Raw genomic sequence first — 24,249 nt, 5'->3', positions numbered from 1 at the left:
TGCCGTGATCGGGAGTCCCATAGGGCGGTGCACAATTGGCCCAGCATCGTTCAGGTTAGGGGAGAGTTTCGCCGGGGCAGGATGTCATTGTAAAATAAGAATTTGTTCCTAACTTGCCTAGTTAAAGGTTGATAAAAAAAAATGACAAAAAAGGCTCTCTTGATGACACTCCATGCAATTAACAGTGCTGACGCTGAGCACCACGCGCGCATCCCTAGGGAAAAGGGGGGCGAGAGGAGGAGCCAAATACAAGAGTGTTCATTCTCCCCAAAATTCATGCCATCATATCACTAAGCAGCTGGAGCTGGTAGATGGTCTAACCAGCTGGAGCTGGTAGATGGTCTACCCAGCTGGAGCTGGTAGATGGTCTACCCAGCTGGAGCTGGTAGATGGTCTACCCAGCTGGAGCTGGTAGATGGTCTACCCAGCTGAAGCTGGTAGATGGTCTACCCAGCTGGAGCTGGTAGATGGTCTACCCAGCTGGAGCTGGTAGATGGTCTAACCAGCTGGAGCTGGTAGATGGTCTACCCAGCTGGAGCTGGTAGATGGTCTACCCAGCTGGAGCTGGTAGATGGTCTAACGAGCTGGAGCTGGTAGATGGTCTACCCAGCTGGAGCTGGTAGATGGTCTACCCAGCTGGAGCTGGTAGATGGTCTAACCAGCTGGAGCTGGTAGATGGTCTACCCAGCTGGAGCTGGTAGATGGTCTAACCAGCTGGAGCTGGTAGATGGTCTAACCAGCTGGAGCTGGTAGATGGTCTAACCAGCTGGAGCTGGTAGATGGTCTACCCAGCTGGAGCTGGTAGATGGTCTACCCAGCTGGAGCTGGTAGATGGTCTTCCCAGCTGGAGCTGGTAGATGGTCTTCCCAGCTGGTAGATGGTCTTCCCAGCTGGAGCTGGTAGATGGTCTAACCAGGGCTTTTAAACTTTTCTTCCCCAGGGAACCCCGCCCAGGCAAACCAGCGACCCAGGAACCACCATCATATTTTAGCAAACATAATAGTAATCACGTCTTGTCTTATCAGGTGAATAATAGTGGAAAGTAGAAGTAATCAACATTTTAAAATTAATAGATTTGGTAGACAGTTTCGTTATTTTGACCTCCCCACAGTTCATTGGAAGAGGAAGTGAAAACTGTAACATTATCTAAAGGGTACAGTAACTTGGCGGCATAGAGAACATTTTGCTGTTGTGAAACAAATTTTCTGCAGTTATACACATTTTTCCCATTGACTTTAAAGATTACTTAGCTGTTTCTAAGCTAATTTACAGCAATTCTATGCATTTTGCTATTGTTAATGGTGTGTTCCTCTGCTCAAACATTATAGCAAAATCAATTGGCATATGCCCTGAATGCCCGGTATTTGAAATTTTTGATTCTCCCTGACTGTCTAGCTTTTATTTGATTGTTAGTTCTCAAAGATGGTATTAAAAAAATGTATATTGTTAAATATCTTTTCTGCATGCTTTCTATCTGGTTTTGGCTGTTTAAGTTAACAATGAAACAGTTTTTCCATCTTGAAAATTACCACAGACTGCCCACCTAAGAATTAGCTCCAATGACTGTAATTTCGTCCATATTAATTTGAGATTTTGGCAATGAAGTCATTTACCTACTTCCCCACAGTCGGATGGACAGGAACAGCTGTCATGCAAACTGTTCCTGTAGACTACCAGTCATTGGCTAGTTAGCATTGGGTCGTGAAACTACATCTAAAGTCCTTCATACTGGACTCAGAGACATACACATTTTATTTTGCCGTTTTAAAGGGTAAATCTGGAGTTGCTACATCTATCTTTGGACTTATAATTGAATGATATGTACCCATTGATTCTTAACGAATATATCCATGTCCTAGTTCTTCAACTGTCGTACTCTATTTGAACCCCAAAATAAGCTTGTTTTACTCCTTTGCTTGCAAACAAAATAAATGTAAACAAACACTATATAGCCTCAAAACATGGTTAAAACGATCATTTTTGATATCATGGATGGTCAGTCCTAGCATCTATAGCTCTATCTAAGAGTTTGAGAGTAGCTGCATTTCTCCAGCCCCATCCCTTAGCTTTTTACCGAAACTTGGGAGCGGAGAATGCTTTATTGATTCCTGCAATTCTACACATTTTACCATGTTTTATGTGCGTTCATATTATACCTGAGTGATTTAACAAACTGTTTTAATTTTTGTTTAATGACTCAAACAGAATTCTTCTACTGCTCTATCTATCGTTCGCTACATACTAAGAAATGTACGCCCATGGGTGTAGCGTTTGTCCTCCCGTTTGAGCTGGTCAAACTGGAATATCCAGCAGGGCGTTCCGGGCTGGGGCTCGAGTTTTGGTTGGGTGTCATGTGACATTAATTATTAGCCATGCTCCAGCACAAATCAATGGAACAGGACTAGCCTCCGTGATTTGCAGAAGGGAAAAGTAGGAGAAGGTTGAAGCTGATGTTCTATTGAGGTAAGTTTGCGTCGGTTACAATTTTATACGTAACACTGAAATTAGGTTGACTTTTTATTCGTACTGTACTATCATTCGGTGTAGCATGGATGTTTATTTACATCACCGAATAAAAAATTGGTTCGAGTTTGCGGCGTGATTTTGAGTAGTCTTTATCGGTTAAAATGTCCTTTTAAAGATTGTTGTTGTTAGGAATACATTTGCCAACTTCGAAAACAGAACGCTAAACTTCAATGTTTATGGTAGGCTATAAAGTGCTCATCTGCAACTATCTATTCGCTAGGCCTATTGTTTGTTAGGATATCAACGAAAATAACCCAACATGCAACAATTAAACCAATATACAAACAAGTGAACTTTAAATTGTGCCAACTGTCTTTTCCAGGGGTCAACAAAATGAATTTTCTCCTGGAAACCCTTCAGTTGATTGTAATGTCAATGTATTACAACATAGAGGCATTTGTCAGACTGTTCATCCCATTTAAGAAGAAAAATATCACCGGGGAAATCGTCCTGATCACCGGGGCGGGCAGTGGCATTGGCCGGCTCATGGCAGAGAGGTTTGCCCCCCTTGGCGTCTCTCTGGTTCTGTGGGATGTCAACCAGGAGGGCATGAAGGAGACTGCAAGACTAGTGAAGGAGAAAGGGACAACTAGGGTCCACTGCTACCTGTGTGACTGCGGTGACAAGGCTAAAGTCTACAGAGTGGCTGACCAGGTAAACCACCTGATTCTAATCAACTAGTCTTTAATCAAGACTACTTAGTTGAATTGGTGTTGCTGCTGAAAAGAAAAAAAGTCTGCACGGATACTAGCCCTTTGTGAGTAATTATCACCTTGCATTGTGGTCTATCAAGCATCCATTAACCTGTAATTGCAGGCTTTGCCTTATGTGAGTAACTATTTGAAATAGAGGATCACCAACCCCTCCTAAAGCGAGGTGGAGTTGCTGTTTAGTAAACGTCCATTTTCGCTGAGCGGGAAGGGAAAGCCACATGAAAGTCCTTACAAGCTATTCAGTTAATTTCTCAAAACTGGTTTTAACCTGTCACGCATAAGGATCCTTTCCTGTTTAACTTGTTAGTACAAAGCAATGTCACATAAGATCCTCCTTACCACAACAATGGGCTGCCAGGATATAGGAAGCAAAAACATGTATCTGTTAATAAAAATCCAACAAAGTGAAGTACTGGGTGTGCTGAACGTTAACAAATGTTTTAAACATGTTTTTGTTCAGGTCAAGAGAGAAGTGGGGGATGTGAGCATTCTCATAAACAACGCTGGCATCGTCACAGGCAAGAATTTCATGGATGCGCCAGACTCCCTCATTGAGAAAACCCTTGAAGTAAACACCATGGCACACTTTTGGGTGAGCTAACCTCATTGTAGGCCTATGTCCTTTGTAGTAGCAATTCCACCCACATCCCCTCAAATTAACAGATCTGTAACAAACTGAAATTCATATTTCATTGTACAAGTTCTCCCCTTGATTTATTTCTGTAGACTTATAAAGCCTTCCTCCCAGCGATGACTGCCAACAACCATGGTCACCTGGTCAGTGTTGCTAGCACAGCGGGTATGATTGGTGTCAATGGACTAGCAGGTAAATCACCCACTATGCATGTGTGCATGGCTATATTCCAATGTTCCTCAATACTGGACCTGGAGAGCAACGGTGTGTAGGCTTTTGTTCCAGTCAGCACCAAGACACCTGAAAGCTAATCATTGTTTAATGACTGGCTAAATCAGGTGGGTTGGGGCGGGGCAATAACAAAAGCCTACACACCCCTTAACCATGGTGCAGAACATTGCCTTTGTCTTAAACTCTGGGTAGAGCATAATGCAATCAAGAGACCTACCATAGAGATGTTATCAATCGACCTTGAATGGGTGACAATGTCATTTTTAACTTGTTCATATACTGTAGCTGAAGGGTCTTTTCCACAGACTGACTTGGTTACAGAAAATGGTTCAAGAACAATGTAATTTAGTTTACATTATCTTGATGTGGAGACCTGTTTTATATATCCTCTATGTTGGAGTGTTTTACACTTCTATTATTTCTCTATTTTCTTTCTCTGATTGTTGGGAAGGGCCTGTAAGTAAACATTTCACTGTTAGTCCACACCTGCTTACGAAGCATGTGACGAATTCAATTTGATTTGAGACCTTTGTTTAACCTGCTCTACTGTATGCCAATACACGTGTTTCTCTCCTGATAGATTACTGTGCCAGCAAGTTTGCTGCTATTGGCTTTGCTGAGTCTGTGGCTCTGGATCTGCTGGCAGCGGGGAAGGATGGCGTCAAGACTACCATTGTGTGTCCACACTTCATGAACACTGGCATGTTCGATGGCTGCAGTTCTAAGTGAGTTATCAGCCATAATAGGTGCTATACAGGATTTCATTGAAAGTTGTCATTTTATTCCTTATTGTCACAATACACACACTATGAAGGTCAAGGGTTACATTGCATATGTATATACACTTTTCAGTTGTGGACTGATAGTGGTTTATATTATGGGGTATTGAACTTTAAATTAAAAAAAATCCCCGTTGCCAGTTATTTTTTCTATATATATTTATTTATATATATATATTTATTTATATATATATATATATTTATATTTTTATTTATATATTTATTTATATATATATTATATATTTATATTTTTATTTATATATTTATTTATATATATTTATTTATATATATATTTTATTTATATATTTATTTATATATTTATTTATATATTTATTTATATATTTATTTATATATTTATTTATATATATTTTATTTATATATTATTTATTTATATATATTTTATTTATATATATATATTTATTTATATATATATATTTATTTATATATATTTATTTATTTATATATTTTTTTATATTTATTTATATATATATATATTTATTTTATTTATTTATATATATTTATTTATATATATATATATATATTTATATATATTTATTTATTTATATATATTTATTTTTATATATATTTATTTATATTTATTTATATATATTTATTTATATATATTTATTTATATTTATATATATTTATATATATATATATATATTTATTTATATATATTTATTTATATTTATTTATATATATTTATTTATTTTATTTAACTAGGCAAGTCAGTTAAGAACATTTCATATTTACAGTGACGGCCTACCCGGGAACAGTTCCGGGGCAGAAAGACAGATTTTTACCTTGTCAGCTCGGGTATTTTGATCCAGCAACCTTTCGGTTACTGCCCCAATGCTCTAACCACTAGGCTACCTACCACCTTATTGACTCCGCAGGTGGCCTCTCTTGGTGCCTGTCCTGGATCCAGACTATGTAGCAAAGAAGATCATTGAGGCCATTTTAACTGACCAGGTCTACCTTCTGCTCCCAAAGAGCATGTATATTCTCATGGGCATGAAGAAGTGAGTATCCATTCATGTTCTTATTCTTCTCTTCCTTATGGAAATAACATGCTGGTTTTTTTTCTATTTGTTGCACTGAGCGATCTGCTGCCCAGACACACGCGACGCATTGTCACTCCATTTCAAAACTCAGAAATGGTTACATGCTCAAACTGCACAGTATAGTCATACCCACTGGTGACAACCCCTGTTTCCTCTACTATTGCTAAGGTAGGGTGCCCTCAGTCTAGTTCTCTAGCCTGCCTCCCCACCTAAAGTAGATTAAAGTATACTGCTCAAAAAAATAAAGGGAACACTTAAACAACACATCCTAGATCTGAATGAAATAAATAATCTTATTAAATACTTTTTTCTTTACATAGTTGAATGTGCTGACAACAAAATCACACAAATAATCAATGGAAATCCAATTTCAACCCATGGAGGTCTGGATTTGGAGTCACACTTAAAATTAAAGTGGAAAACCACACAACAGGCTGATCCAACTTTGATATAATGTCCTTAAAACAAGTCAAACTGAGGCTCAGTAGTGTGTGTGGCCTCCACGTGCCTGTATGACCTCCCTACAACGCCTGGGCATGCTCCTGATGAGGTGGCGGATGGTCTCCTGAGGGATCTCCTCCCAGACCTGGACTAAAGCATCCGCCAACTCCTGGACAGTCTGGTGCAACGTGGCGTTGGTGGATGGAGCGAGACACGATGTCCCAGATGTGGTCAATTGGATTCAGGTCTGGGGAACGGGCGGGCCAGTCCATAGCATCAACGCCTTCCTCTTGCAGGAACTGCTGACACACTCCAGCCACATGAGGTCTAGCATTGTCTTGCATTAGGAGGAACCCAGGGCCAACCGCACCCGCATATGGTCTCACAAGGGGTCTGAGGATCTCATCTCGGTACCTAATGGCAGTCAGGCTACCTCTGGCGAGCACATGGAGGGCTGTGCGGCCCCCCCAAAGAAATGCCACCGCCAAACCGGTCATGCTGGAGGATGTTGCAGGCAGCAGAACGTTCTCCACGGCGTCTCCAGACTCTGTCACGTCTGTCACGTGCTCAGTGTGAACCTGCTTTCATCTGTGAAGAGCACAGGGCGCCAGTGGCGAATTTGCCAATCTTGGTGTTCTCTGGCAAATGCCAAACGTCCTGCATGGTGCTGGGCTGTAAGCACAACCCCCACCTGTGGACGTCGGGCCCTCATACCACCCTCATGGAGTCTGTTTCTGACCGTTTGAGCAGACACATGCACATTTGTGGCCTGCTGGAGGTCATTTTGCAGAGCTCTGGCAGTGCTTCTCCTGCTCCTCCTTGCACAAAGGCGGAGGTAGCGGTCCTGCTGCTGGGTTGTTGCCCTCCTACGGCCTCCTCCACGTCTCCTGATGTACTGGTCTGTCTTCTGGTAGCGCCTCCATGCTCTGGACACTACGCTGACAGACACAGCAAACCTTCTTGCCACAGCTCGCATTGATGTGCCATCCTGGATGAGCTGTACTACCTGAGCCACTTGTGTGGGTTGTAGACTCCGTCTCATGCTACCACTAGAGTGAAGGCACCGCCAGCATTCAAAAGTGACCAAAACATCAGCCAGGAAGCATAGGAACTGAGAAGTGGTCTGTGGTCCCCACCTGCAGAACCAATCCTTTATTGGGGGTGTCTTGCTAATTGCCTATAATTTCCACCTGTTGTCTATTCCATTTGCACAACAGCATGTGAAATGTATTGTCAATCAGTGTTGCTTCCTAAGTGGACAGTTTGATTTCACAGAAGTGTGATTGACTTGAAGTTACATTGTGTTGTTTAAGTGTTCCCTTTATTTTTTTGAGCAGTGTATTTCAATGGTTAATATCTGCCCTAGATGTTACATTGCATCCTTTGCGGCTTGGCTTTACTGTTCCTTAGCCAAAGTAGACTGTTAGTATGGGGCTAATGTTTTCTTAGGATAGGCCAGGGATAGCCAACGTTAGAGTGGGATGTCCTAAAGTAGTCTATTCTAATCTGACCATGTATGGGAGGGATTTTAAAGGTCCAATGCAGCAGTTTTTATCTTGGCGAAGGGCAATTTCTCAAGCAATGTGACATAACTATTGCATTGGTCCTGTAGACTAAAGTGACTAAGTGTGTACAGAATATAAATAAATGGTGGGGGTGGTAGGGTGTAGAAGTCACCCTAGGGTTCAGCTATTGGCTCAGTCTTGGGGTAGAGGCTGGCTTTGCGATAGGTGGGCCGAAACTTAATGCTGACCCTCAATGTAGCAGCTCCCTGTGCGCCGCCTTGTCTCGTCTTCACAATCGGAGGCCCCTTTCAGGTAACGGGTGACCCCCTTATCTGTGGCATCCCAGGTTTCAGGATTCTTACGAATGGTTCCTGTACACAGAACATTGAGTTACATTTGAATTGCACAAGGTCTTACACAAGTAAAAAACAAAAGTACTTTAACACATTTTTTTAATAATAGCAAAACTTACTTTGAAGAATTAGTCTTTAGAAACAAGTTATTGAAACATGCCTTATCCCCCTGCACCAGTCCAAGTTGTAGAGACGTCAAGCCGGTTTGACAGAATGCAAGGTAGCATCTTCCACACTGTTGACTTCAGGTCCTTGGCGCCCTTTACAACCAGACACCTAAGCTACAAATGTAGAAGTATTAGGAATTACACACTTAACATATTTCCCTCCCCAACCCCCTATATTTTATAATCATTTATTGTGAAAGTCTGAAAAGACAGATGTCAGACTTCCAATAAGTATTTAAATGTAATATAAATCCCTCGTGTTAAAGTTCTGAGCGGAGGAATTTTGAACATGCTGTCACGTCAGGGTACAACGCTCGTAACAACTGGGTCAAAGTTGAATGTCTCTTGCTCTTTCACGGAAAAAGCAATGGCTACATACAATTCTGAGCACACCTACAAGTCTGTCCTGGAGCTTGGTGTCCTGGCTCAGCCTGGTCTCCAGCAAACCAGGCCTTGCTGGTCCCCCATCTGGAGATTGAGATCATCTCCAACTGACCGATTGGCCTGTTCATAGGCTAACAAGGTATTCATCTTGTTATCCATCTCAAGTGTCCGATACCACCCGGACTTATAGGGAAGAAAATAAGCAGTTAGTCACAGTCCTGAAAATCAAATCAAATTGTATTTGGCACATGCTCCGAATACAACAGGTGTATGTATACCTTAAGCATTTCACAGTACTTACAAGCCCTTAACCAACAATGAAGTTCAAGAAATAGAGTTAAGAAAATATTTACCAAATAAACACAAAATAAAAACGAGGCTATATATAGGGGGTACTGGTACAGAGTCAATGTGCGGGGGTACAGGTTAGTCGAGGTAATTTGTACATGTAGGTAGGGTTAAAGTGACTATGCATAGATAATAAAACGGCGAGTAGCAGCAGTGTAAAAATGCAAATGGACCTGGTGGCAATTTGATTAATTGTTCAGCAGTCTTATGGCTTGGGGGAAGAAACTGTTAAGGAGCCTTTTGGACCTAGACTTGGCACTCCGGTACTGCTTGTTGTGCGGTAGCAGAGAGAACAGTCTAACTTGGGTGACTGGAGTCTTTGACAATTTTTTGGGGCCTTCCTCTGACACCGCCTAGTGTATATAGGTCCTGGATGGCAGGAAGCTTGGCCCCAGTGATGTACTGGGCCGTACGCACTATCCTCTGTAGCGCCTTATGGTCAGATGCCGGGAAGTTGCCATACCAGGCGGTGACGCAAACGATCAGGATGCTCTCGATGGTGCAGCTGTAAAACTTTTTGAGGATCTGGGAACCCATGCCAAATCTTTTCAATCTCCTGAGGGGTAAAGGTGTGGACGTGCCCTATTCATGACTGTCTTGGTGTGTTTGGACCATGATAGTTTGTTGGTGATGTGGACACCAAGGAACTTGAAGCTCTCAACCTGCTCCACTACAGCCCTGTTGATGAATGGGAGTGTGCTCGGTCCTCTTTTTCCTGGAGTCCATAATCATCTCGTTTGTCTTGCTCACGTTGAGGGAGAGGTTGTTGTCCTGGCACCACACTGCAGATAGGTGTTTAGTCCCAAGGTTCTTGGCTTAGTGATGAGCTTTGGGCACTGTGGTGTTGAACGCTGAGCTGTAGTCAATAAACAATATTCTCACATAGCTGTTCCTTTTGTCCACCTGGGAAAGGGCAGTGTGGGGTGCGATTGAGATTGCGTCATCTGTTGGTGCAGTATGTGAATTGGAGTGGGTCTAGGGTTTCTGGGATGAAGGTGTTGAGCCATAACCAGCCTTTTTAGCACTTCATGGCTACTGATGTGAGTCCTACTGGGCAGTAGCCATTTAGGCAGGTTACCTTTGCTTTCTTGGGCACAGGGACTATGGTGGTCTGCTTCAAACATGTAGGTATTACAGACTTGGTCAGGGAGAGGTTGAAAATCTCAGTGAAGACACTTGCGAGTTGGTCTGCACATGCTGAGTACACATCCTGGTAATCAGTCTGACCCCGTGGCCTTGTGAATGTTGACCTGTTTAAATGTCTTGATCACATTGGCTATTGATAGCACAATCACAGTCGTCTGGAACACCTGGTGCTTGCATGCATGTTTCAGTGAGCAACACTGTTTAAAGCAGTTTAGGGAGTGTCATCTCTAACAAAGCAACAGTTGGTTTACAAAAAAAAGCTCTTGACCCCCCCCCAGTAAAAGTCCCTCCTTTTACTTTTAGACTTGTGTGTATTGAAATTTCAGCCTGTTTTGGTAGATGGAGTTTTTGCCTGCTTGGTGACAACACCAGGCGGTAAATTAGTTAATAGACGACACGAGTTCAAACCTTTCTGCCAATAACTGCTCGTTTTCAGTTTTCCCATCCCTACTCACCACTTACAGACAGTTCTTGCTTGAGAATTTGCTCTTCGCTAAGAAGCATTTAAAAAAAAGTTTTACCATTTTTAAATGAAACCAATCACAGTAAGGAACTTATTTAATATTGAGATCATAAAGACCAATGTAGCCAATTTTAAGGGAAAGACAAATGGTTACCGGCCATAGGTGACTGGACTGAGGCCAATGGGTCAACCTGAGACTCTACTGTTAAAGTACCTTGTGTAACAGCAAGGTTTTAAGCTGGTCATCGACCTTGGTGACCTAGCATATAAATTGTCCCCTTAATGGTGCTTGTGTCTTTTATAGATAGTCAGAAAGAAAGGACATGGATGGTTTTTCACTGCGCACAGTTCAACTTAGTTGAGCTGGGTTGCCAAGCATTCCAGACAATGTGATACAAAGACAAGGTGTTGTAAATGATATCTCCATAAGCTTCCAGGTACCGGTAAACACCAAGGCTGCTTATGCATTGATGCCAATTACAGATCAGTCACTGATAAAGCAGCACCTGGTTGAGTGGGCAAGCAAGACCTAGACCTGATTTGGACTGCAGTTGAATATAATTATCTGCAACCTCAACATTTAAATCTACACCAAAGCCTTTTTGTGTTATGGAAATGTCCTTGAGACAGGTGTGGTAGAGAAAAAGCTTTCAGAAATTTGGCCAGGTTCTGGTGGGTAATGTCTTAATTTGGGACAATTTGCATGGCTACATTTGTTCCTTGAGGCCTTTCAGTGTGAGTTGTTGGCTTCATGTTAAATACAACACAATATACCCATGACTAATATAGAAGACTTAATCACTCACCACCAATTAGACTGACTGATTAAGACATGAAATAGCTTCTCTTGTTATTAACATATTTAGTAGTGCAGTTATGGGGTTATTATGCCCTTTGAAATACATTTTGTTGCTGGACCAGAAGACATTCAAACAGCATTTATGCTCTGAATAATTTATTGGATTTTCATCAGTTTTCTGTTTTTAATTAAGATTTAATTTAGTCCCACTGTGATTACCAGTTTGTCTAAATGACTTGCTGTAGTTTGTTGTAATGAAGTCATTCTGACTCAATTCCAGACACTAGTTTGTTCTCATAATAGGCTTTAAGTTGTGTTGCAGTGATCGTTGCTAATATGTAGCCTAATTGACTGTTCTCACCTTCACAGGATTTTACCCTTTAAGACTGGGAATCTGCTGGGGATGTATCTGGGAGCATTAAACTTTATGGATGCCTTCAAAGGACGCGTCAAGAAAGAGGCGTAGTGAAGAAGACGAGAGCAACCACCCATACTAAGTACATTTTGTCTCAGACTCAAAGGTGATTAATACTGCCTATCATTTTTTTTTTTCCCCTTAAATGTTTCATTCTTATTCAACAAATTTTAGTGTATGACAAAGCCTACGTACTAGTTTACATCGGCAGACGAGGGATATGGGTAGGCTATATAAGGTAATAAAATACTGCTAAATATGTAACGAATGTATGACCTCTATGTATTTTCATAGCATCAACACAAGTAGACTTGAGTGTGCTTTTTGGATCGACACACTCAATATGAAATGTTTTCACGAGTTATATTCACTTTATGAAGTTCACGCTGTGTATGTTAGCTCCCTACACTGACACAGGCTCAATAGCAAAATATGGTTCCTTTTTCACTCTATCGTTCAGTGGATACTGCACCCCCCCCACATTTTATAATGCGTGCCCTTTTTGGCATGAAGCAACATTGGAAGGGTTTGTTGATGCACTTTTTTGTTGGTTTATTTCTTTATACACCCATTGTGGGCGTATTGAGATTACGTAATTGTTCACATGGGTGTTTTAGAACATATTGTGCATGTAGTAATCTAACGGCCAAGTAGAGAAACTCAGGAAAGTGTCATGTAAAGGATCATTATCTGTGTACTGGATTAGTTTGCTAAGTCTACAGTAGCCATCGACGATGATAGTATGTACCAAACAAGAACACTCATTTTCCAAACTGTTATTCTCTTAACTGGACCGCCTACCCTTTTTATATTTGAATTGACTGACGGCTTTTTATTTATTGCTTAATCATGTACAATGTTTTACTTTGACATCGAAGGTGCGATGACTGCATGACTTAACTAATTTTATTTAAATTGTCTGTCATGTTTACATTTTAATAACCACAATAGCATTGTTTACATGTAACAATGTTGGTATTTAGCTTTGCTCTTGAAAAATAAAGTTAGAAATTGGTATTGTCAGGCTTTTTTCCCCTAATTGCTCCCATGCTTCTAGAATCACTGACATGGTCCTAATGTGCTTAATTATTGAATGTGTGATCATAGCCCCATCTTGTGGAGAATGAAAACCCGTTCTAATCCTGTGTCTAACCACGTTTCCGTCCAATAATTTCATGCGGATGAAGTATGCTACTTGACGCATGGGGGGGAAAAAATCACAACCGGGATGATGTAAACAATTTTATAATCGCCAATAGACAATTTGTTCGTTCGACATGGTAGGACCGTTGGCGGTAAAATTATTTTATATTGATATAATAACCATCCTATCGAAGTAAATTTGGGGATCACGATATGTTGTGTGGTCCTCCCACTACGATTCAGGAAAGCATGCAGTTTAGGCTACATATTAAATAAATTATGAACTTCAAAGGGTGGTGAATGTGCACGGTGATGAGCTCGATGCTATTTTCCAATAAATATCGAGGGTGGCTGCTGTTTGACAAATACAACTAATATCGCTTCTATCCATAATTTCACATAAATAGCCTACCCACACCGGATCTGCGAGCGGTTGGATTTAGCGCATCTGCCAAGACCAGAGTGGACACATTTGCTATATAACGTAACAGTTTCTGTGACAACCATCAGTTAAAAATGGAATGGAAAACCATTTAACTTGTACTTTTCATTCTGTACATGGGAATTTAAAGGCAAAATAAATTGTGCACTACGTCATCACGCACAGCCTTTTATCAGAAAAAAGTCAATTTGATGGAAACCTCTCTGTTGGGAAAATCCCTATAATGTTCTATGCACATTTGAGAATATTCCCATGAAACTGTCGCAAATTGGATGAAAACCTAGCTAATGACTTGCCTGGCTGAAGCGACTATAGGCAACAACAAAAATGCGACTCGTGTAATGGAAATAGTAGATTTAGCAGAGATCAACATTTTTATCCTTTCAAGGGTTGATTTGTATTTTGTCAAAGCCAGGTAAATTGGAAGCTTGTGTAGTAGGGCTTTGTAAACAAAAAGGGAGTAATTCATTGATCTACGGGACTTTAATGAGGACCAGCCAACCTTTTGATACAGGATGCAGTGGTAAAACTGTCACTAGTGATAAAAGTAATGGCGCTATGGTAGCTGCAGCTAAATGTTTAAGAGTAGTGGCTGCTGCAATCTGGTAAATGGTGTCACCATAATCAAGATCTGGCAGGAAAGTCGACTATGCAATCTTCTTCCTGCTATTTAGGGAGAGGCAAGATCTATTTCAAAAAAATAATCCCACTTTAAAGCTTAGCTTAACTACACTATATATACCGAAGTATGTGGACACCCCTTGAAATGAGTGGGTTTGGCTATTTCAGCCACACCCGTTCCTGACAGATGTATAAAATCGAGCACACAGCCATGCAATCTCCATAGACAAACATTGGCAGTAGAATGACCTTACAGAAGACCTCAGTGACATTCAATGTGGCAGCGTCATAGGATACCACCTTTCCAACAAGTCAGTTTGTCAAATTTCTGCCCTGCTAGATTTGCACCGGTCAACTGTAAGTGCTGTTATTGTGAAATGGAAACATCTAGGAGCAACATTAGCTTAGCTGCTAAGTGGTAGGCCACACAAGCTCACAGAACGGGACCGTCGAGTGCTGAAGCGCGTAGTGCGTACAAATCTTCTGTCCACAGTTGCAACACTCACTACCGAGTTCCACACTGCCTCTGGAAGCAACATCAGCACAAGAACTGTTTGTCGGGAGCTTCATAAAATGGGTTTCCATGGCCGAGCAGCTGCACACAAACCTAAGATCACCATGCGTAATGCTAAGCGTTGGCTGGAGTGGTGTAAAGCTCGCCGCCATTGGACTCTGGAGCAGTGGAAACGTGTTCTCTGGAGTGATGAATCACGCTTCACCATCTGGCAGTCCGATGGACGAATCTCGCTTTGGCGGATGCCAGGAGAACACTACCTGCCCCAATGCATAGTTCCAACTGTAAAGTTTGGTGGAGGAGGAATAATGGTCTGGGGCTGTTTTTCATGGTTTGGGCTAGGCCCCTTAGATCCAGTGAAGGGACATCTTAATGCATACAATTACATTCTAGACGATTCTGTGCTTCCAACTTTGTGGCAACAGTTTGGGCAAGGCCCTTTCCTGTTTCAGCACGACAATGCCCCCGTGCACAAAGTGAGGTCCATACAGAAATAGCTTGTTGAGATCAGTGTGGATGAACTTGACTGGCCTGCGCAGAGCCCTGACCTCAACTCCATCGAACACCTGTGGGATGAATTGGAACGTAGACCGCGAGCCAGGCCTTATCGCCCAACAGCAGTGCCGACCTCACTAATGCTCTTGTGGCTGAATGGAAGCAAGTCCCTTCAGCAATGTTACAACATCTGGTGGAAAGCCTTCCCAGAAGAGTGGAGGCTGTTATAGAAGCAAAGGGGAGACCAACTCCATGATTTTGGAATGAGACGTTCGACGAGCAGGTGTCCACATACTTTTGGTAATGTAGTGTAGCTCATCTGTATGTTTTATTAAGTCTTTGTCAATGCAGATGCCCAAATATTTGTAGGCGGGAACCTGATCAATGGGAGAACCATCCAATGAATAAATTTGTAGTCCATCTGAAACATTCTTGCAAGAACTAGAGAACAACATGTCTTTAGTCTTGCTCGCATTAAGTACACGTTTTAACCAACCAGGACTTTATATAAGGTAACAAGGTCAGATTGCAGCTCTTACATAGCCTGTTCAACAGTTGGGGCAATGGCATACATAAGTGTCCATATTACAATTTTTAACAGATAGACCAATATTATTTTTCTAAATAGTAAAGAGAACAGGTCCCAGTACCGACCCCTGCAGTACACCTTTTGTACTATCCAGAAAACTAGATTTAACACCAGAGGTCACACATTGTCTTACAGATATTTTTCAAACCACTTGTAAGAAGCCTGATCCAGACCTATTTCAGTCAACCTCTGAATAAAAATGTGTTGGTCAAAGGCATCGACGACCTTGGCAACATAGCTACTGTATGCATATCGCTCGAGTCATGGCTAACTGCATACATAGAGTGTGTCTGAAAGTGGGCATGCCAACAGAAGTGGGAGGATCAACAGAAGTGGGTGTATGGAAAGCGAATCAACTAATTTGTCAGATTTGTTGCCACTCAAGACTGTTTTGCATGGCTGATTGGATTTCACGACGAGTCGATTGTTGACAACTGTTGCATTTCAGTTAAGCCTAACCTTTTTCCTAAACGTAACCTCATTCTTCTAACCTGCCACATTATTATCCTGACCTGCTATGTAAATTCTCATATCCTGCTATGTTAGTTCTCATAACCTACTATGTAAACATTATGCTGACCAGCTGTGCACCTGGCTACAGTTGGTCTAACTAACCGATAACTGAGTGCTGATGTTACACCCATCGCTGTTGGTCCACCCACTGATGTTACACCCATCGCTGTTGGTCCACCCACTGATGTTACACCCATCGCTGTTGGTCCACCCACTGATGTTACACCCATCGCTGTTGTTACACCCATTGCTGTTGGTCCACCCACTGATGTTACACCCATCGCTGTTGTTACACCCATTGCTGTTGGTCCACCCACTGATGTTACACCCATCGCTGTTGGTCCACCCACTGATGTTACACCCATCGCTGTTGGTCCACCCACTTCTTTTGCAACGGCCATTTTCAGACGCACTCAAAGTATGCAGTTGCCCATACTTGCAGCGCTCTCGCTCGCTGTGTACAATGTCAAGCAGGCTAGTCATCAAATCCAGATGTTGTTGTGTCATGTGTAGAGAAGTGCAATCCTATTATCCATAGATGTGAAGTACAGTTGACTTAGTGATTAAATATTGTTCAACTGATGCTGACCTTAGTGTAGGCTTGTATAGTCTTATGGGAAAAGGGGAGTCCTACTGATTAATGTCATGGTTGGTGTGAATTAGGGTTGTTAGCCTGTCACAGATGTCAACCCTCTGACAAATGCATGTATTACTATTAATGTAGGCTTTTAATGTTAATAATGATAGTGTTTCTAGTTGCAGTATTCAGGTTCAGGTATGTAGAGTTTTAAAGGGTTTGTGAAATGTTTTGTATTTTTGCTGATGTTTTGTATACCCTTTGCATGTGTCAATTGTGGGGAAAATACATTGTAAAAATGCTGTAGGTTGGAATATTATTTAGAACATTGCCTTTCTACATTTTGTTCACTGGAGGGTACTGGGGTCATACAGAGGGGGATATAGCCTACTGTTCTTGGAACCCTCAGAAGCCTAGCAGACTGAGGACTGTAGTTTTGGCTGGCAGTAAGGAGGCGCAAGTATCAAATGCAAGTTCATTTTCAATTTCGTCATGTAAAAACTGGCGCACTGGCATTTTTGAGCCCTAATGCCATGTTCAGCATTTTACCTGTCTAACATCAGCTCACTTGCGCAGTGGGAGGGGGGCAATATTTGAGGTGTGTCTTTAAAAACTTCCAAAAGTGACAATTTCATCCATCGCTGAAGGGAAGTTTTAAGACTCACAAAAAGCGACTCTTAACGGTAATGCAGTTGATAATTGCATGGATTTTGTTCTTCTATGGTATATTGGCGAACGCACAATTTAATGTGCATTCTGCCACATACTGTGCAGCATGGAAACGAGTCCCAAAAAGGGAACAAAATACCAAAAAAACTACCAAACTACCAAAAAAATATATATACTAAACTAAATCAAACAACATTTTTGTAAAAAGTTCCAAAAATGTTTCTGCTGTAGCCACAATAATGTCCAGTTTCTTAGATTTCTCAGACTTGTGCAGTACAGTTTATAACTGTGGCAATGAACGCCACAAAAGACAAAATTTTAACACACAGTATCTTTTGACTGGCAGCAAACATTTACTACAGGCTGTGATGTGTCCACTTCCATACCATCACTTGTTTTCTCAATTATTTTAATTGCCTCTGCATGGGAGATTCGATTGACCGCTCTAACTTTTGCCACCTCAATGTCCTTCACCCTTACAGGGGACTCCAGGATCTCAGGATCCCCACCACAAACACTCTCGTCCTTCTACACACCATTCTTCAATATACTCTGTCCGTCTGCACACACTTGAAACATGGCCAAAACATCCGTCGTCAACCCTGAGATGACTCCTTTGACGGGTGCTCTACTCCAAAGTTCAGAACATCTGTTGTCCGGATTCTTTTGAGGCTCACTGCAATCTTCCTCTGTTCTTCAGAATTACAATGAATCAAAATAAGACCACTCCTGGTCACTCTGACAGTCTCCATTTTTCCCAGCGCATACTTGACCATTTGACACCTCAAACGGGTCTCCCACATATGCGTCCTTACTCAACAAACACGTCCCAACAAGAAGAGACTCATTATCATTCATACACGTATCCTCCACTCAAATTTAGACAATTTCCTTCTTGTTTAAGTTTTCAATATGACTGTTGTCCATTCAGAACATTTGTCTTCACCAACTTTGCTCGACGCTCTGCTTGATTCGAACTCATCATCCACTTCCGCTATGTTTCCCAAGCACCATCATCCACCATCACAAAGACGGTCCGTTTACCGGCCAAACGCCAGCTCGGCATGTTGGACTGGGACATGTTTTAATACAATAAAGAGCCTCTAATTTTACAGTGGGTCCGCCATTGTTCTGTGTAGCCTAGTTATTCTAATATATTTGCGACCAGTGTATTGCAGTTCATTTAGTCTTTAACTTAAGTAAAATATCTTTGAGTAGTAAACAGAGAAACAACAGCGAGTCCCCGACAGTTCACCATAGAACATAACAGTGGGGTGTTGTTTACTAGGCTACCTAAATTATTGGGATCATCTGGTTACAACAAGTCTTTGGAATACATTGAGCACGTTGACAAAACAGACCATGGAACACCTTTTCACAAAAAGGTCCGTGGTGGGTCTGTGTAAATTATGCGATTATATTGGAGACAGGTTTATAGAAGTGAATGTCATCAATTCATTTACTCTTATAGTATTACTAAGTAGAAGCCATATCAGCCAGGGAAACTAATTGTTCTCACAAAATTTGTATATTTTTTTACAGGTTTTCTGCTACATATACATACATTTTACATACACATTTTGCATACACATTTGACATACATGGTACTTTTATATAAAGCAGTCACATAACAATAATACATGACCAAACATAAGCTCTTTAATCCCAACCCTCAGCCACTCTCAGCCCATCCCACCCATCACCATAGACCACCCTCGTTTGGTTTCCATGTGCCATATATTTTCAATTGTGCTGTGATGTTTTACATAATTTCTTAACCTTTCCAATCTTATAGTATCCACAGATTGTGAGCTAAAGATGAAAACCTTTCCCACGAGTATTATTATATTATTTATTGACTGACTATTGCTTTCCAAATCGCCCAACACTGGATCGCCCTATCAGAGCAGCTCCCAGATCACTGCACCTGTACATAGCCCATCTATAATTTAGCCCAAACTACTACCTCTTCCCCTACTGTATTTATTTATTTTATTTATTTATTATTTTGCTCCTTTGCACCATATTATTTATATTTTAACTTTTATAATTTGAAGAAAGTTCATTCTACCATTCCAGTGTTATACTTGCTATACTTTAATTTACTTTGCCACCATGGCCTTTTTTGCCTTTACCTCCCTTATCTCACATCATTTGCTCACATTGTATATAGTCTTATTTTTGTCTACTGTATCATTGATTGTATGTTGTTTTACTCCATGTGTAACTCTGTGTTTTTGTATGTTGTCGAACTGCTTTGCTTTATCTTGGCCAGGTCGCAATTGTAAATGAGAACTTGTTCTCAACTTGCCTACCTGGTTAAATAAAGGTGAAATAAAATACATTTAAAAAAACACTGCTATTTGTAAGGTTAATTTTAAGTGCATGTTGTGATTTTTTTTAACCATCCCTGAACCTTTTACCAAAAACAAGCTACATGGGGGCAAGACTAGAATAAATTATCTATTGATTCTGTCTCTTTCGCAGCAAAATCTACAGAGCTGAGATTGTTGTCTGCCCAGTGGCGACTTGTCATTCAGTGCAAGTTTCGAGCCCCACATTTTTAACTACATTTAAAAATATATATATTTAAAAAATGTTGGTGGGGGCTTGCCTGTTTTGCATGTTATTTTGGCATTAATGTGTCACATTTCAGTTTACAAACAATGTAAAAAAATATATATAATTGAGTTGATAAAGCCGCATACAAACATGGTCTCTTTTTTGTTTTCTTGAGTAAAGCAGTTCCAAAATGCAGGTGTTTCAGCCTAGCTCAGTGCTTTTGGTGTTGGTGGGGCAAGCCATTAGAAAATACGGAGCGTCGTGCCGTGATTGGCTCAGTGTTCTGTCACTCATGGGGACACTACGTCACCGCCAAGTCTAAGGGGAGAGCTGGAAAATTGAAGCCCCTTAGGTGCTGCCATAGAGTTACATTAGAAGTGCCCATCCAAAAAGGCTCAAGGTCATTGGCCACAGATACAATTACATCAAATCATGTTATATCTACAGTAGCTTTGATTGGACTGATCATGTTATCATACTTTCAAAATCTCAGCTAGCTGTCATCATCATGAATCAAGTCGACAATCTACTGGCAAATCCTTTTCATATGTATTGGTGCTCATCGGCCATAAACATTACACAACAAGTTAGAAATCGCAAATTCAACAATGAGTGGTTTGGAAGGAATCAGTGGCTAACTGCAAGCATTGCAAAGCAATCATTATCCTGCTATTCAGTGGAGTGGCTGTGTGTTCCCAAGTTGGAAATAAGTCCCTTAATTTTAAAGTTTAAAATGATAAACATTCAACATTGGCCATGCTGTCAATGAAGCATGATTTGTGCCATGGTCAAAACAACTGTTAACTCTGAACTACAAAATCTGACTTTAATGAGTTCAAGACAACTGGGAACTCGGGGAAAAACGAGCTACGACTGTGAACATACTTTTTGAACTTTCATCCAACTCGGAATTGTAAATTGGGAACTCAGGTCTTTTTCAAGAGCTATGACCTGAAGATCACTGATGTTTTGGCAATATTTCTTCTTCCAAGTTCCCAGTTGTCTTGAAAGCACCATAAATCCAGAGAATGCCAGACTTTGATGGAAAAATATGCCCACGAAGGATCGCCGCGCCACCTTCCTGTTCAAGTGAGCACAGCACAACAAGGTCCAAAAATGTATTGTATGCTGCTGCATAAATTATGTAATATGCCAGGGAGATATGTATACTGTAGCTAAGAAAGTAATACTAAGTGTATGTTGTGTAGTAAGCTTTTGGTAGCCCATGTGCCTAATAAATTGGTCTATTTTCACCTCTTAATTTCACCTACTGTTCTAACTTGCTGGTGCACATGTTGCTGATAACCTGTTTTTGAGAAATGTAATCATTGAATATTGTAAGAGCTTTCATTGTCTGCTCATATGCCCCCTTCATTTATCCTACGGTTCTGAATTGGTGTACAGGGAGAACACGGTAAGAACGACCCATTTTCTGAATTCTGTCGCAGTACATTTCAAAAGTGCTGAACAAATAGTTATAGACTAGATTCCGTCCTAGCTTGCTCATTAATGTCTTAAATGAAATTACGGATTGCCTCTGATCCGCTTGTTGTACTCTTATGCCATAGTTTGTTGATCTCAATTGTCAGTAGAAACCACATTTGTTTAAGCAAGTCAGCGATGTTTTTTTTTTAAAGGCAGTAAATGAGGCTGAATGAACTGTTTTGCTGCCAGACAAGGCTTTGCTGATAGCCAGGTGTAGCAGTGGTAAGATGTTAGGACTCTGCTGTTGGGACAGCTTTATGTAGCCCCTAACAGTTTGTGGGCACCGTTTGTCACCGTTATAGTGCAATGAATCTATTGTTTAGTATTGTGTTGTGTAGTGGCTTTGCTGCCATCCATCCAGCCCCATATATATAGCATTCTGTCGGTGGCAAGAATTTTATATAATAATTTAAATTGAAAACTCTAAGTGTTGAATCAAATGTTTTTTTTGTACCAGTTCATAAACCATGTGCAATGGAATTGGTACATCGAAAATCTCTTCCCATTTATTTTGCAATCTGTAGGACGCCGCCGTCAACATTTTTGTCCTCAAAGGAAACTGGTATATTGGTCTATTTATGTCAATTTCTTTCAGCTTATTTGTATCTTAAATATATGGCAGGCGAATAAGTTCCCTCCCTACCTTCTCCCTTTTCCACTTGCCTCCATTTATGTGGTAATTCTGAAATCATTTGGCTGTAATTTTGGATTGAGCCGATATTCCCATATATTTTCGATAGCTGCATATGTGACATCATGAATAGAAATGGAGGAGTTATATCATTAATAAATATAATACAATTTTTCAACATTTTTTCCATAAAGAATGTTTTTTTTATGAATCAGTATATTTGAGTTTAACCATGACATTTGTTGTAATATTCGTTATATCCATTCTGGAGGATAAAACTGAAATTGTAACCAGCTTTGTATGGCTTGTTAAAGGGCGGAATTAGTCGGAAATGAAAAATTGTAATCTGTATAAGGGCAAAAAGGCCATTTTTGAACAAAGGATGAGCCTTTCTTAATAATCTACTGGAGAACCATTTTGGTTTTAAGTATAATTTATGTATGAGTGAAGCTTTTAGTGAGAGGTTTAAAGCTTTAATATTTAATTTTACCCCCCCCCCCAACTCATTCATTATATAAACAGTCACGTTTAATTTGACTGGTTTAGCATTCCAAAAAAATAAGAAATATTTTTTTGCTCATATGATTTCAAAAACGAGTTGTCTGGAGTAGGCAGTGCTATTAATAAGTAATTAAACTGTGATTGGACCAAAGAGTTTTAATCAATGTGATTTTTCCAATAGACAAGTATTTACCTCTCCATGGTTGCAGAATCTTATATATTTTTGCTAACTTTCTATTGAAATTGATTGGGGTAAATTCATTTATATTTTGAGAGATGTGAATACCAATAATGTTTACTTATTGGCAAACTACAAGGTAGTGTAAACACTTTTTTTTACGATCCAATACGTAATATGGTACACTTGTCATAATTAGGTTTTAGTCCAGGTAAACTTGAAAAGTGATCAAGATCTTCAATGAGACTGCGCAGCGATCCAGATTTGTCTGCCTGACCGTGGGGCTCTTTCCCTGAATTATAAGGAATTTCTTGTGATCATAACAAAGCTACGTATTTTGCTCAAATGTTGTTTGAAAATATGGACCTGGCTGCGAATAGAACATTCAGCTTTCTGCCTGAGTGTGGCGCTGTTTACCGCAATTGTCGGGATTATTTTGTGACCAGAACAAAACGATTTATTTTACTGAACTAGAGATTTCTTTAAAAAGATGGTCTGGCTGACATGGACTGTTTCCTCATCTTATTCTCTTTGTGGTTATCTACCAGGTAACAAGAAGTGAACACTGTACAAGGACTGAAGCAATAGACTCCTTGTTCAACTCAGGGGCGGAAATCCCGGGGGGAACACGACCCCCCCATCCTGGGAAAAATATGATTTGTCCCCCCCAATATATCACTGAAACATAACTATGTAATTTAAATAATATTAATAATACGCAATGAAAGCAATTGTGCTGATTATAGACACTTAATAGCACGTTTTTAAGTTTCAAAAGATTACAACCCCCCACCCTTTGCCTCACAATGGTTTGATCCACTGCCAGTTCCTTAGTTTGCTAGGTAACAGAGAGGTCGTATCTACTGTCTGAAAGGCACTCAATGCACGTAACTGACGTGAGGTTAATCCAGTCAATCGCGCACACACACTAGCTGAATATGCAGAGCTAGCGCGCAAATATTAACTATTAAGCTAGCTAGTACCTATTCCATTTATGTGGCGTCGTCAAAGATGGAATCAGCATGCAGATGATGTAAGTTAGTGCTTCAAAGTCCCTGTGATAAGGTTAGCGATAAACTGAAATCCAGAACTACACTCTCTTCTACCATTGTCTTAAATATATTTAATGGTCTCGTTGCAAAAGCTAAATTGTCGCAAGTGAACTTTTATTTATTTATTTTATTTCACCTTTATTTAACCCGGGTAGCAAAGATTATAGCAAACACCACTGAAACTGAATTGGTGCTCGCTAGCTTTGCAAATTCAGCTATTGTTGGAAGCCAGCCAATATGAAACAAACTATTAAAATTACAAAAGGTTGCAGCATATGTTGTGTAAATGGTGAACTCATACAGCTGTCA

General features: G+C 40.5%; 1 protein-coding gene across 1 annotated transcript; it reads left to right on the top strand.

The window, feature by feature from the left end:
• The first annotated feature begins 2,312 nt into the window (after window positions 1-2,312).
• LOC106568881 (epidermal retinol dehydrogenase 2-like) lies at window positions 2,313-12,991 on the top strand. The gene is made up of 7 exons (XM_014139658.2): window positions 2,313-2,463; window positions 2,849-3,180; window positions 3,700-3,831; window positions 3,966-4,065; window positions 4,685-4,829; window positions 5,780-5,905; window positions 11,923-12,991. The coding sequence occupies exons 2-7, from the start codon at window positions 2,860-2,862 to the stop codon at window positions 12,017-12,019; spliced, it is 921 nt and encodes a 306-aa protein (XP_013995133.1). The 5' UTR covers window positions 2,313-2,463; window positions 2,849-2,859; the 3' UTR covers window positions 12,020-12,991.
• The last annotated feature ends 11,258 nt before the right edge of the window (window positions 12,992-24,249 follow it).

Source organism: Salmo salar, chromosome ssa14 (genome assembly GCF_905237065.1).
Source record: "Salmo salar chromosome ssa14, Ssal_v3.1, whole genome shotgun sequence".
Lineage (NCBI taxonomy): Eukaryota > Metazoa > Chordata > Actinopteri > Salmoniformes > Salmonidae > Salmo > Salmo salar.
Note: the sequence above shows the minus strand (reverse complement) of the source record. Positions and strands in the feature narration are given on the sequence as shown.

Bases quoted from the DNA above. Each gene is read 5' to 3' on its own strand.
- LOC106568881 (XM_014139658.2), top strand. From the start codon at position 2,860: ATGAATTTTCTCCTGGAAACCCTTCAGTTGATTGTAATGTCAATGTAT. The intron at 4,066-4,684 runs GTAAATCACCCA...CTCTCCTGATAG, and splicing joins TGGTGTCAATGGACTAGCAG to ATTACTGTGCCAGCAAGTTT. The intron at 5,906-11,922 runs GTGAGTATCCAT...TCACCTTCACAG, and splicing joins ATTCTCATGGGCATGAAGAA to GATTTTACCCTTTAAGACTG.